Consider the following 13,685-nt stretch of genomic DNA (forward strand, 5'->3'; position numbering starts at 1 on the left):
GTCATGGGAGCCAGTGCCTTCCCTGTTACATAAGCTTTTTCTAATTTACAAAACACTTATTGAGTATCTAACTAACTATTACTTAATAATAAATTCTAAATAAAACAAAAAAATTAGATAAAAATATGTAAAATAAAATAAATTCACATGGCGTGTGATTCTGCGTATGTGTGCGTGCGTGTGTGTGTGTGTGTGTGTGTGTGTGTGTGTGTGTGTGTGTGTGTGTGTGTGTGTGTGTGTGTGTGTGTGTGTGTGTGTGTGTGTGTGTGTGGGTGTGTGTGTGTGTGTGTGTGTGGGTGTGTGTGTGTGGGTGTTTGTGTGTGTGTGTGTGGGGTGTGTGTGTGTGGGTGTTTGTGTGTGGGTGTGTGTGTGTGGGTGTGTGTGTTTGTGTGTGGGTGTGTGTGTTTGTGTGTGGGTATGTGTGTGTGTGTGGGTGTGTGTGTGGGTGTGTGGGCGTGTGGGCGTGTGTGTGTGTCGGTGTTTTCACAGTGACTGCTATTTTAAAAAAAAGTATGAAATGTTAATCGCCAAATCCAAGAACGAACATAGACTAACTACTTCAAGTTACTGCTATATAGCAAACTACCATCCTTTCATTGCACCGTTAGCAAAGAATTAAAAACAATAAATTGAATGGGCCATTTTAAACTAAAACAATTTTTTTGCTTCTTCTAGCCTCATCTACCCAGTATATTTGATGCAATATACACAGTCGACTTTGATGATAAGGATCGCATAATAAATATGAACTCTGATAATGGTGAAACAATTCCTCTGGATCGGGCCGTCAATTGCATTGGTGGAGTCGAGGTTTTTATTACGTTTTCTGATTTAAATGCTAGTGAAAATAATACAGTTTCTTTATGTTCACTTAACTGATTTTCTTGCTTTTTAAAAAGTGTAGATTTTACATTTACTGGTTTTCTTACTGTTTGAAACGTGTAGATATGGCTTAATACCTTGCTGGATACAATGAAAGATACTGTAAAAAATATAATCGCTAGTATAGCTCAAGCCATGACCTCAGATCCTGAATTTGAGTTTTTGGTCAGTTTTTGGAACTTTCCGGGACAGGTAAACAGTACTGTTATATTAATTATACAACAAAATGAAGTGACTTAATATACCTACCTAATAAGAACTCGTTCAATTATGAATACATATAATTTTACCAGGCAAGTTTGTTGGGAATGCAAATTCTTTGGACTAGCGACGCGGAGTATGCACTAAAGAAGGCTAAAGTAGATCGTTTCATTATGAGACTAACAAATCAAAAGAATCTCGATTTATTAAATGGACTAATCGATCAAACTGTCACTGACTTGATGCCCTTGGATAGGACGAGAGTCGAAACTATGATCACTATTCATGTACATCAAAGGTAACACCTATCAGTAGACAATAACAATAAGAACACTACAAAAGTTAGTTTTGTTCAATGTTTTATAAAATACTGGCTTATGCTCGCGACTTTTTCCTGGACTGGACTACACAAATTTCAAACCCGTATTTCACCCTCTCAGGGGTGGAATTTCAAAAAATTTGATACCTTACCTGCTCTTTACAAAGAACTCGCCCTCCAAATTTCATGTCTCTAGAATTCAGTTAGCCAGTCAGGCAGATTAATAATAAGCTTTTACCCGCAGCTTCATATTATAATTTCAATGACTGATAATTATTATACGTAGCCTATGCCCTTCCCCGGGATGTAAGCTAACTCTGTACCAAATTTCATCAAAATCAGCTAAACTGTTGAGCCGTGAAAAGCTAGAGGACAGACAGACAGACACACTTTCGCATTCATAATATTAGTATTGAAGTATTGATTATATTTCAGAGATATTTTTGATGATCTCGTAAGAATGAGGATCAAGTCTCCGGGAGATTTCGAATGGCAAAAACAAGCGCGTTTCTATTACTTTGAGGATTCTGATGATTGTGTCGTATCCATAACAGATGTTGACTTTTTGTACCAGGTGATTCTTCTCTGTTGTCTAATTTAAGTAATTAGAACATAATATTTACCTGTTCCCATTTTAATACTTCTATACATTGGCCCAGAATGAATATTTGGGTATTACGGAGCGTCTAGTAATCACGCCACTAACGGATAGATGCTACATCACACTAGCGCAAGCCATTGGCATGAATATGGGAGGAGCACCCGCGGGCCCGGCAGGCACGGGCAAAACGGAGACTACCAAGGACATGGGTCGCACGCTTGGCAAGCTTGTTATTGTGTTCAACTGCTCGGATCAGATGGACTTTAGGGGTTTGTGCAAACTTTCAACTAACTATAACAATCCACCACATCTTTTAATAGACATTATGATTCTCCTTTTCCCTTCATTTGACTGGGCCTTGGCTTGGTCTAGCAAATTTTTCCATTAAAGGGTTTCAATAAGCGATTTATTTACAACTTCCAATTTCTCAATACCTGCATTAAAACTTTCAATTGATCCAGAAAGTATAGCGAATTTATTAGTAAAGGATTTTCTAAAATATTAAATAATAAATGGGATCAATAGTCTTCGTAGTAATCTGAAATACAAAAAAGTTCACAAATTTTACATTATTACCTACCTACATAATAATTCAATGATCTCTATAAGTATAGTTTTTTCATGAGTGTAGATTCAAAACTTCTTCTTTGTGTAGATAGATCAAGTAACTATACTTAACCTTAATATAAGCACTCAAGGTTAAAATTCAGTCTGAGAAATTAATGTAGGTAAAAATATTATCTTTAAGGTTTGGGTCGTATCTACAAGGGCTTGGCCCAATCCGGCACTTGGGGATGTTTTGACGAGTTCAACCGCATCGAGTTGCCAGTATTGTCTGTAGCAGCACAACAGATTTATATCTGTCTAACTGCGCGACGCGAAAAGAAGGAATTCTTTATTTTTAGGTTAGAAATTTTACACAATATATTTATCAAGTGACAATTAATTGCACAGTTAAATTTTGCCACTTTTCTATTTGATTGATTTAAAAAAGTCTGCCAATTTAATTAGCTTTGAAAAGAGCAACCGCCGAGTTCTTCTGCTGATTTTTCTCGGTAGGAAAGGCATTCCGAAGCTAGATAATTGAAAAAGTAATAATTGTAAAAGTTTATTTTAATGAAAAATCTTTTCTATAATTTAGATAGATAGATAGATAGAAATACTTTATTGCACACAAAAAAAATTACATAACTATTACAGAAACTTAAACTAACAAAATTATTGTATGCAAAGGCGGCCTTATTGCTCACAGCAATCTCTTCCAGGCAACCTTAGGTGAAAGGAGAAACTAGATGTGTTGGATAGTACTTACACGCAATACAGAAAAAAAAATGAAGTAGTATAATATTATATAATAATATAATTAACTATTTCAGTAATACAGTAGTATTTAGATTTCTATGTAACAATTAACTTCAGATGAATTAATTTTATACACAAGCAACTCTGCAGATAAACATGAAAAATCATTTTTTTTAGCGATGGCGATACAGTGAGTTTGAATCCAGAGTTTGCTTTTATCATTACAATGAATCCCGGCTATGCTGGACGACAAGAGTTGCCAGAAAATCTAAAGATTCAGTTCCGATCTGTGGCCATGATGGTACCAGACAGGCAGATTATTATCCGAGTCAAGTTGGCCAGTTGCGGTTTTAAAGAAAATATTTTGCTAGGTAAAAAAACTAAAATTAGTCTAAAGAAAAACCCCGTCGCTTTTGTATTTTTGTAAGCTTTAATCTCAAAAAGTGCTTTAACAATATATTTTTTTAATAACTCCTTGTTGATTTTTTTAGCTCGAAAATTCTTTACCTTGTACAAGCTTTGCGAAGAGCAACTCTCAAAACAAGTACATTATGATTTCGGTCTTCGAAATATCCTGTCCGTATTGAGGACAATGGGCGCACAAAAACGCGCTAATCCAGACAGTACCGAAGAAAATATCATGATGAGAGTATTGAAGTACGTAAATACTAAGAAGTTTGTTAAATACTAAAAAGTAAGCGATTGGTTTGAAAAAGACTCAAGGTACCTACTCAGGTTTGCTCGATTTTTAACGATCAACACAAGCGATCAAACAAAATCGAGTAAATTATATTGTAAGCAGCTGACGATCGACATCATATTTTTCGTCAATCGCCACTGTGGATCGTTTTAATCAATAAATCAACAAGCGATGTGATTTTAACCTTAATTTATTTATAATTTATATAATTAACATGGGACAGTAACGATCAATTAAATTAGGCAAATCTGTAAAAAGCTGACAGATCTTATTGATCGTCAAAATAGAGCATATTGAGCGATAATAACCATTGCCAAAAATTGAGCTAACTATTTCATATTATATTACAGAGAAATGAACGTATCTAAACTGGTAGATGAAGATGAACCGCTGTTTATATCTTTAATTGAAGATTTGTTCCCTGGAATGAAACTAAGTCAAACTTCACATAAGTATGTGTTTTATTTATTGTGACATGTTTTGTAATATTTTTATTGGAAAAAAGTTTTTACCGATAGTGCGAGACTTTGAAATACAGTTAATATTTTCATTAACATAGAGAAATGCAGCGCGCTATAGGAATCGTAACAGAGCGAACAGGCTTAGTTAATCATCCCGAATGGAATTTGAAAATTATTCAGCTGTATGAGACGTCTCTTGTACGCCACGGACTTATGACCATGGGGCCAACTGGGTCGGGCAAAACCACGTGTATTCACACACTCATGGCTGCACTCACTGAAGTCGGTAAACCTCATAAGGAAATGCGGATGAATCCAAAGGTAACCAAAGTGCCCCTCAAAATTCAGTAACATGGAAATTATAAGAATATGTAGCCGTTCGCGCGTTTTTTAAGCGAGTGTGTGCGGAATGCGGATCCGTTTACCTATAGTACGCGACAGGTCGAGATGGCGATCGGGGAGGGAACACCCCGCACACCTGCACAGCCCCCGCGCTAACCCGGTGCGGGCGAGCGCGGGTGACGTGCGGGAGTGCGGGGCATCCCCCCGCTTCATACCCCGATGGCTATTTCAACCTGTTGCGTACCAATACGTTTTATTCTATTTCATATGTCACAGAATTCTGTGGATAAAAAAAACGCGCGGTTAAAATTTGCAGTGTTGGCTTACCATTAGACGCAATAAAAACATTTTGCCTGTATTGCTTATTATTTTTAATTTTATTCAGGCTATAACAGCTCCGCAAATGTTTGGCCGCTTGGATGTTGCGACCAATGATTGGACTGATGGCATATTTTCAACTTTATGGCGGAGGGCTTTGAAAGTGAAAAAATCCGATACAACATGGATCGTTCTGGGTAAGTGTATATTTTCAATATTTTAATAACATTCTGGTAAATACTGATGCTCAGTAGTTAACAAACGTTAAATAAACGATAACATTCTCCACGACACACTTAAAATGTTATAATACCCCATACCAATATTACATGTTTTATATTTCTTGTCATCGACGTCATCCACCGATAAACTTCCACGGCTGGACATAGGTCTCTTGTACACAACATACACGCCATGGTCTTGCACCCCCTGAATCCTGCGGCAGCCTGGGACTCGTTTGATGTCATCTGTCCACCTAGTGGGGGATCTTTCAACGCTGCGCTTTCAGATCACGTTTTCAGCATTTCGGGACCACAACGTCTGTCGGCTCGCCGAACTTTATGCCCCGTCCATTGCCAATTCAGCTTCGCAGTCTTTTGTGCTATCTTAGTTACTTTGGCACTTCTCGGATCTCCTTATTTTTGATTTGATCTCGTAGAGAACATAGCTCTCTAAATCGTTGCTTTCTTGTTCATGTAATAATTACCTACTTGGTATAATACATAACTTTGTGGTATTTTATGAAAAAATGGTATATTACAAAAGATATAACTGTTGTGTATTATAACGTTAGTATATTCTATTTTCTTTCTAGATGGACCCGTAGACGCAGTGTGGATTGAAAATCTAAATTCCGTGCTAGACGATAACAAAACTTTGACGCTAGCGAACGGTGATCGTATTTCGATGGCTCAAAACAGTAAACTTGTATTTGAGCCTGACAACGTAGATAACGCATCCCCTGCCACTGTCAGTCGTATGGGCATGGTCTTTCTGTCCTCCTCTGTGCTCAAATGGCAACCTATATTAGAGGTATTTATAAGCATATTGTTTACTAGTTGATGCCCGCGACTTCGTCCTCGTGGATTTAGGTTAATAAAAATCCCGTGGATACTCTTTGATTTTCCCGGATGAAAAGTAGCCTAGCCTTTGGTATGTCAGCTATGTTTAAGGGCGTAAAAAAGGTGACAGACAGACAGAAAGACAGATGGGCACACTATCGCATTAATTTGTTTCTGCGCTCTTGGGTTATCCCCTGTTAGATTATACAGACTGTGACCTATTTAGATCCAAAAAAAATTAATGAAGAGGTGTTAATTGGATAATATTTACTGTAGGGATGGCTTAAAAAGAGACCCCAAAAGGAAGCAGACGCATTCAGAACAGCTTTCAATAAAGTTTATGATGATGTGCATTCGTTTGTACAACAAAAATTGCCGGCTAAAATGAAACTTCTCGAAGCCATCTACATAAGGTTCGCAAAAAGATTTTTAGAGACCTTATATTATATTCCCATAAATTATATAGAAAAGTTTGTGTTGCAAAAAACTTTTATTTTTTCAGACAATGTATTGATGTGTTAGTTGGTCTGTTGCAAATAGAAATACCAGGTGGCAGTAAGTATTGCTATTGAATTACAAATAAATAAATAGATACCTATCGCTTTTAATTCGCGTTAGTTTACCAGAACAATTATTATTATTACGTCTTATGGATAGTAATAGGTATTATGTTAAAGTAGTATTTGAATCTATGGGACTGGTACCCGTGACTGCAAGACCGGCAACTGCGGTGACGACAACTTTAGTCATCCTAAACGTGATTATGTGATCATCACAATTTCTTTCTTTTCGTTAGGATTACGCGCACCTATAATAGTATTAAACGGTGATACAAGTGACCCAGTTGCAATTTTCGGTTATGAGGTGTTTTTAACATTATATCCTTTTCAATATTAGAGGTGCATACCGACCGTCACCTGGAGCGCCTGTTCGTGTTTTCGATGATGTGGTCCCTGGGCGCCGTATTGGAGTTGGACGCGCGTTATCGTATGGCGGAGTTTATGACCAAGTTGCCAGTGCGCATGGACTGGCCGGGCGCGCGTTCCAAGGAGTGGGTCATGCCCTTCGAGTTTATGGTCAATGAGACTGGTGTTTGGCAGCACTGGTGAGTCATCATCAACTGAGCACACGTCTCCTCTCAGGATTAGAAAGGTTTAAGTCGTAATCTGCCACGCTGGTGTGGATTGGCAGATTTTACACACATTTGAGAACACTATGGAGAACTCTCTGAAGTGTTTTGTCTCTGAAGTGTGTATTGTCAATTGCTTAAAAGGCATATCCTAAGAGTTAGAGATAGATGCGGTTGACGTTGACTTTATCGTCATTTTGACTCACTAGCACTGTTCGACGAGATCTAATGCCGCTCTTTATTCATTTCCTACAATGAACGTAGAAACCACCAATGGTAAATTCTATGGCCAGTTCGAACAAACCTATTTAAAACTTGGAGGAATTTTGAGAACACTGTAAAAGGTAATTAGTTGCACTCTTTGCGTGTAGGTACGCAGAGAAAATGACCTTTTATTCTCATATAGAAAATTTAATTCAAATATTTTTATTTCACGTAAGAAAATGTGGCGCTTATTGTATAGAATAATAATACGTAATGAATATTGAATATGCTAAAATATCAACAATATTGCCTAGATAACCGTTTATTCTTAGCGTCAAGTGTGTACGAAAATATCGACAATAGTCATAAAATTCAATAATGTTATTGTTGGTAGGTCGGAAATCGTAGAAGACTTCATATACCCATCAGACAGTATACCAGAATACGCTTCTATATTGGTGCCTAACGTCGACAACGTTTGCATAACATTTTTAATTGACACCATAGCGAAGCAGAATAAAGCTGTTCTACTGATAGGCGAGCAGGGCACCGCTAAAACTGTGATGTTGAAAAGTTATATGGCAAAATACGACAATGAAGTGAAACTGTTTAAGATGATCAACTTCTCTTCTGCCACCACACCGAATATGTTCCAAGTGAGTTATTTTAAGGGTCCCGTACCTACCTCAAAAGGACAAACGGAACCCTTATAGGATCACTTTACTGTCTGTCTGTCCGAAATAATTAGTATTTCCAACTTTCAAAGTAAGATTAATATACCAAATGGGGTATCATATTATGAAAGGGCTTTACCTGTGCATTCTAAAAAAGATTTTTGTTTATTTTTATGTATTATAGTTTTTCAATTATCCTGTAAAATGTCGAAAAAAATACCCGAGTACGGAACCCTCAGTGCGAGTCTGACTCGCATTTGGCCGGTCTTTTTGGTTAGAATCTTAATATTGTAACTATGAAAGTTAAAGTCGTGTTAGACCATTGCTACGACTACATTATTCCTCCTCATCATCATCATCATCAACAACCCATTGCCAGCTCACTACTGAGCAGGGTTACCTTTCAGAATGAGAAGGATTTGGCCATAGTCTACCGCGTTGATCAAGTGCGGCTTGGCAAACTTTACACACCTTTGAGGATATTATGCAGAACTGTCAGGCATGCAGGTTTCCTCAGGATGTTTTTCTTCATCGTTAAAGCAAGTTATACTAAATTGCTTAAAACGCACATAGCTCCGTAGAGTTAGCAGTGCGCGCCCGGAATCGAACCCCAGACCCTTGACAGGAAGGCTGACGTCTTGACACCTGGCTATCACCGCTGTATTTTATTATTAAGTAATCTATAAAACTTTTTGAAAGATTTGATATGTTTTATGTAGCGAATTATAGAATCGTACGTTGAGAAAAGGGTCGGAATGACTTACGGACCACCTGGTGGAAGGGCCATGACTGTATTTGTAGACGATATAAATATGCCTGTTGTAAACGAATGGGGAGATCAGGTAAATTATATTTAATAATAATTTAAAAAAAACATGACTCTGTCATTAAAATTTAAAAAATAATAATAAAGCCAACGTTACGCCGGTTACGCACTCATCTGATCCGAGTCCGTGAAAATACGTTCCTTTTTGTTTTGTATGGGAGCTTATGACATAAGTCGTAGATAATCGCTGGTATTCTCACGGATGACGGATAGAACTCGGATGACGGGAGTGCAATGCGTAATCGCCGTTACTCGAGATGATATAAGGATTCTAACGATGCCCCATACATCCAGATTTGTTCAGGCATTTAGAAGTTATGGTTTAATAAAGAAACACAGACAAGAACCCTGAAAACTTCCTTTTTGGGCAAATGGAAAATGTGATAAGTACTCTTTGTGAACAATATCAAGAACTTGAGTTTTATGAAATCAATATTTTAGGTAACGAATGAAATAGTCCGTCAAATGATGGAGTGCGGAGGTTTTTACTCTCTAGAAAAACCGGGCGAATTCATTATAATTGCTGAGATACAAATGTTCGGGGCCATGATCCATCCAGGTAAGTCGTTCTGTTGAGAGTATATTTTCAATAAATTGGAAATTGGCATGTCTAAAAAGATTTTGTTTTCAGGCGGAGGCCGAAATGATATTCCGCCACGTTTGAAGCGTCAGTTCAACATCTTCAATTGTACTCTACCCAGTGATGTCTCTATGGATAAAATATTTGGTTAGTACATTAGGTTTTCTATGAAATCAGTAAACATTTATGAGACTTTTCTCAATGGCAATAGTTTAGATGTACGCGTGGACGCTACCGATACAATACTAGTATTTATATATCAGTACATGTAATTAATATATTTGTTATATAGAGACTATAAGTGCGGGATATTTCTGCAAGACGCGATTTGACAAGAAGATTGTAGATTTTATGCCGCGTCTTGTTCCAGTCACGCGTCTTATATGGCAGCAGACAAAAGTAAGCATTTTCTTGAATTTCGAATGCAGCCCCGATGCAGCTGTAATTTGAGATCAACGTTAAATCAAATTAATTATTCTTTGTATAGATAAAAATGTTGCCAACGCCGGCGAAGTTCCACTACGTTTTCAATTTGCGAGATCTGTCGAGAATTTGGGAAGGAATACTTTTCATTAAGAAAGAAGAACTGCCATCAATAAAAATTGCGCTCAAATTATGGTTTCACGAATGTTTGAGGGTTATATCAGACAGGTATATAATTAAATTATTATGAGTAATTTATACTAAAGGCTGCAAATTACGTTCGCGCTACTCTGCCGCGCGTAAGTAGGTACAAAGTGAATTTAATTTATATTCAATTTGAAATTGAAGGAAGCTTAAGAAAAGAAAGGAAGGGGAAGGAACATATTATAGTGAAAATCAACTCGAAAACCAATCAGGCGGCAGCACGGTTTATTGATTTATCTGCCGACAAATCAAATTTATAATTGGTAGTATTATTGTAGAAATTAAACAAAATAAAAAGAGTATTATTTATCTTGTATTAAGTACCAATGCCTGGACGCGAACGAGCTTCGCTTGGCGCCCTTCGGGCTCTCCTCTCATGAAATCAGGGATGATACCTATACAGATAAACTTGGAAAGTATAACTTTTTCTATATACAAAATTTCATCCAAATCATAAGAGCCGTTTCCGAGAACCCAATTACAATATTTTATAATCTCCTACTTATATTATGAGTTTTTGTTGAATGAAATAAACATCTACTTATATTGACAGGTTTACAACATTTGAGGACAAGGATTGGTTTTTAGCGAACTTTTGGAAGACCGCAGCCCAAGAACTGCCGGACGTTGCGAGCGAATTTCCTGAGGAAGAGACCTTCTTCGTTAACTTCCTCCGTGAGCCCATAGAACCCACTGGAGATGAGGATGAGGACTTTAGCACAGATGCTCCCAAAATATATGAAGAACTACCTTCGTGAGATATTTTTGTCGTATAGTATTTACCAAATGGAGAGTTCTTGACTACAATCACACTGTATTGAAGGAGGTATTGGTCTGGCCTGAAAGTTGAAACACGTATCTAGAAAGCGCGCGTAATGCGCGGCCCTTAGAATTGCAATACTTACAAGCATTTATATGGACTTGTCGAATTCAGGAAAAGCAAGCATAAGCACTTGTAAAGCCTAGGCAATGTACGGTAGAGTCGACATATTTTATTCTCCTAAGGATGCTCCAGTGTCGGATTAACACGTGTATAGTATTTGTTCCGTGATGGTGGTGCATATTTGTTGGCTTCGGCTCGTTTTTCCTGCATTTTAGTAGCAGGAGGTCAGGTGATGCATAGTGCACTCATGAAGCTGCACGTTTAGCACATTATATGAGTACTAGCTTATGCTCGCGACTTCGTCCGCGTAGATTCCACAAATTTCAAACCCCTATTTCACCCCCTTAGGGGTTGAATTATCAAAAATCCTTTCTTAGCGGATGCCTACGTCATAATAGCTATTTGCATGCCAAATTTCAGCCCGATCCGTCCAGTAGTTTGAGCTGTGCGTTGATAGATCAGTCAGTCAGTCAGTTACTTTTCCTTTTATATATTTAAATTATCTGAGCCAGCAGTTTATACTAAATTGACTTTTGTAAATTCTTTTTTGAATACAAATGGTACTGAGATGCATAAATCATACTCGGTTTATTATAACAAAATTAATATTTCAGATGGGACTTCGTACTAATGAAACTCGGACAATTTCAAGAAACTTTTAATGAACAAATTCGAGGAGCCCATTTGGACTTGGTGTTCTTCCACGATGCTATGGTCCACCTGTTTATCATATCACGTATTATCAATACACCACGGTAAGAGCTTGCTACGGCTTGTATACAAATAGGCAGTTTATACAGAGAAGGAAAGTAGTGCAGACAAAATTGACTCTGCCTTTTTGCGACTATAACCGACAACGTGCTTTTTTATTTAATTTTAATTTTATACTACGCGGAACAATGTTGAAGCCTATTTATTCCATATTTAATGATAAAACTCTTATTCAGTTCATATTGTTTTTAAATCCGTGACTATATATATATATACTGGAGGTTACAGAACAAACACATCATCCTTCTAAACTCGATAGAAATTTACAGCCCTTGCAAATCTTTTTTCTCAAAAATCAAGTTTTTTAGGGTTCCGTAGTAAATAAACAGCACGACATACCCAAACAAGTTACGAATGAAACAATTATTATGCTCGCACCTCACAGTTGGAAAAAATGAAATCTTTAAAATGAATTATAGAGTGTATAATTTTATAATATAAACTGAAACTAACATTTTTCGATTGCGTATTGCTAATTCTTGTTTGGTGTAAAATACCCGTATTGAGTTATAATATGCGAAATTTAAATGCAAAAGAACTAATAAGTATATTTTGTTTTAGTGGAAACGCTTTACTTGTGGGAGTAGGTGGTTCTGGGAAGCAAAGTTTGACAAAGTTGGCTACATTCATTGCTAATTTTTCATTTTATCAAATCACACTAACGAGGTTAGATTTTATTGTATTGTTTTAGATTAACAAACACTGTATAGGTATACAAAATAAGAATCTTTATCGCCGTCTACTCAATTTATAAAATGTCATTTGTTATGCAAGGCTGCAAAGTTTCGCAGCTGACTCGCACTTGGACGGAAATTTTTATTTATTGTAGTAGTTTTTCCTAAAAAGAAGGTACGTAAAATATAATAGCATGATCTATTTCATGTCAAGTTTAACCTCAATTTTTTTTAATAAGACCAGTATGTTTTAGGTCGTACAACGTAAACAATTTCATGGACGATATTAAAGTTTTGTACCGCATGGCTGGCCTGCAAGGACAGGGGGTTTCCTTCATATTCACAGACAATGACATAAAGGATGAGCAGTTTCTTGAGTTCCTTAATAACATCCTCAGTTCAGGAGAAATTGCTAATTTATTCGCTAAAGATGAAATAGGTTAGTAAAGCCTTTCTAGTGAAACATTTTTTGTTCATATTACCGAATTTGTAGCAATTTTTTTTCTTTCAACATTTCTTTCATATTGCTCTTAAAGCCCAGAAGTATTTTTGCTCAAAAATAGGTTTGGATCAAAAACTCACTTGTAACAGCCCGTTCCCACTTGTCGTCTGTCGGGCCCGGATTTTAATCGGATGTTCCAGTGGCAGAACATATTATATGAAGCACACTTGTCTGAAACCGATTGTGTGTCAAAATTTGAAAACAAAAAAACTGCCACTGGAACATCTGATTAAAATCCGGGTCCGACAGCCGACAAGTGGGAAGAAGTTTCGACTATCCCACTATCCCACTAATATTATAAAGGCGAAAGTTTGTATGTTTGTGTGTGTGTGTGTGTGTGTGTGTGTGTGTGTGTGTGTATTTTTGTTACTCCTCCACGCAAAAACTACTGGACGGATTTGGCTGAACTTTGGAATGGAGATAGACTATATCCTGGATTAGCACATAGGCATACTTTTTATCCCGGAAAATTAACTAGTTCCCACGGGATTTTGTAAAACTTAAATCCACGCGGACGAAGTCCCGGGCATCAGCTAGTAGCGTTATAAGAATGATTGTCCCCCTGGGCCCCTGTTCACATTTCCTCTTAACAGTTGTTTCGACAAACAATATGCGTTCAGTGCTTATA

The 13,685-nt window shown here is 37.1% G+C and overlaps 1 protein-coding gene across 1 annotated transcript in view; it reads left to right on the forward strand.

The window, feature by feature from the left end:
* Window positions 1-13,685, forward strand: part of kl-3 (dynein heavy chain 8, axonemal kl-3) — a 58,631-nt gene that overhangs the window by 22,036 nt on the left and 22,910 nt on the right. Inside the window, exons 37-61 of the mRNA XM_034981418.2 lie at window positions 676-810; window positions 946-1,074; window positions 1,176-1,381; window positions 1,838-1,976; window positions 2,062-2,272; window positions 2,752-2,908; window positions 3,483-3,676; window positions 3,797-3,962; window positions 4,356-4,457; window positions 4,565-4,787; window positions 5,194-5,323; window positions 5,941-6,158; window positions 6,464-6,600; window positions 6,690-6,742; window positions 7,085-7,292; window positions 7,915-8,176; window positions 8,914-9,036; window positions 9,462-9,579; window positions 9,652-9,747; window positions 9,893-9,999; window positions 10,088-10,251; window positions 10,781-10,981; window positions 11,725-11,865; window positions 12,443-12,547; window positions 12,810-12,994. Of these exons, the coding sequence (XP_034837309.1) occupies window positions 676-810; window positions 946-1,074; window positions 1,176-1,381; window positions 1,838-1,976; window positions 2,062-2,272; window positions 2,752-2,908; window positions 3,483-3,676; window positions 3,797-3,962; window positions 4,356-4,457; window positions 4,565-4,787; window positions 5,194-5,323; window positions 5,941-6,158; window positions 6,464-6,600; window positions 6,690-6,742; window positions 7,085-7,292; window positions 7,915-8,176; window positions 8,914-9,036; window positions 9,462-9,579; window positions 9,652-9,747; window positions 9,893-9,999; window positions 10,088-10,251; window positions 10,781-10,981; window positions 11,725-11,865; window positions 12,443-12,547; window positions 12,810-12,994 (3,910 nt within the window). The remainder of the gene's footprint in view (window positions 1-675; window positions 811-945; window positions 1,075-1,175; window positions 1,382-1,837; window positions 1,977-2,061; window positions 2,273-2,751; window positions 2,909-3,482; window positions 3,677-3,796; window positions 3,963-4,355; window positions 4,458-4,564; window positions 4,788-5,193; window positions 5,324-5,940; window positions 6,159-6,463; window positions 6,601-6,689; window positions 6,743-7,084; window positions 7,293-7,914; window positions 8,177-8,913; window positions 9,037-9,461; window positions 9,580-9,651; window positions 9,748-9,892; window positions 10,000-10,087; window positions 10,252-10,780; window positions 10,982-11,724; window positions 11,866-12,442; window positions 12,548-12,809; window positions 12,995-13,685) is intronic.

The sequence above is a fragment of the Maniola hyperantus genome, chromosome 2 (genome assembly GCF_902806685.2).
Source record: "Maniola hyperantus chromosome 2, iAphHyp1.2, whole genome shotgun sequence".
Classification (NCBI taxonomy): domain Eukaryota; kingdom Metazoa; phylum Arthropoda; class Insecta; order Lepidoptera; family Nymphalidae; genus Maniola; species Maniola hyperantus.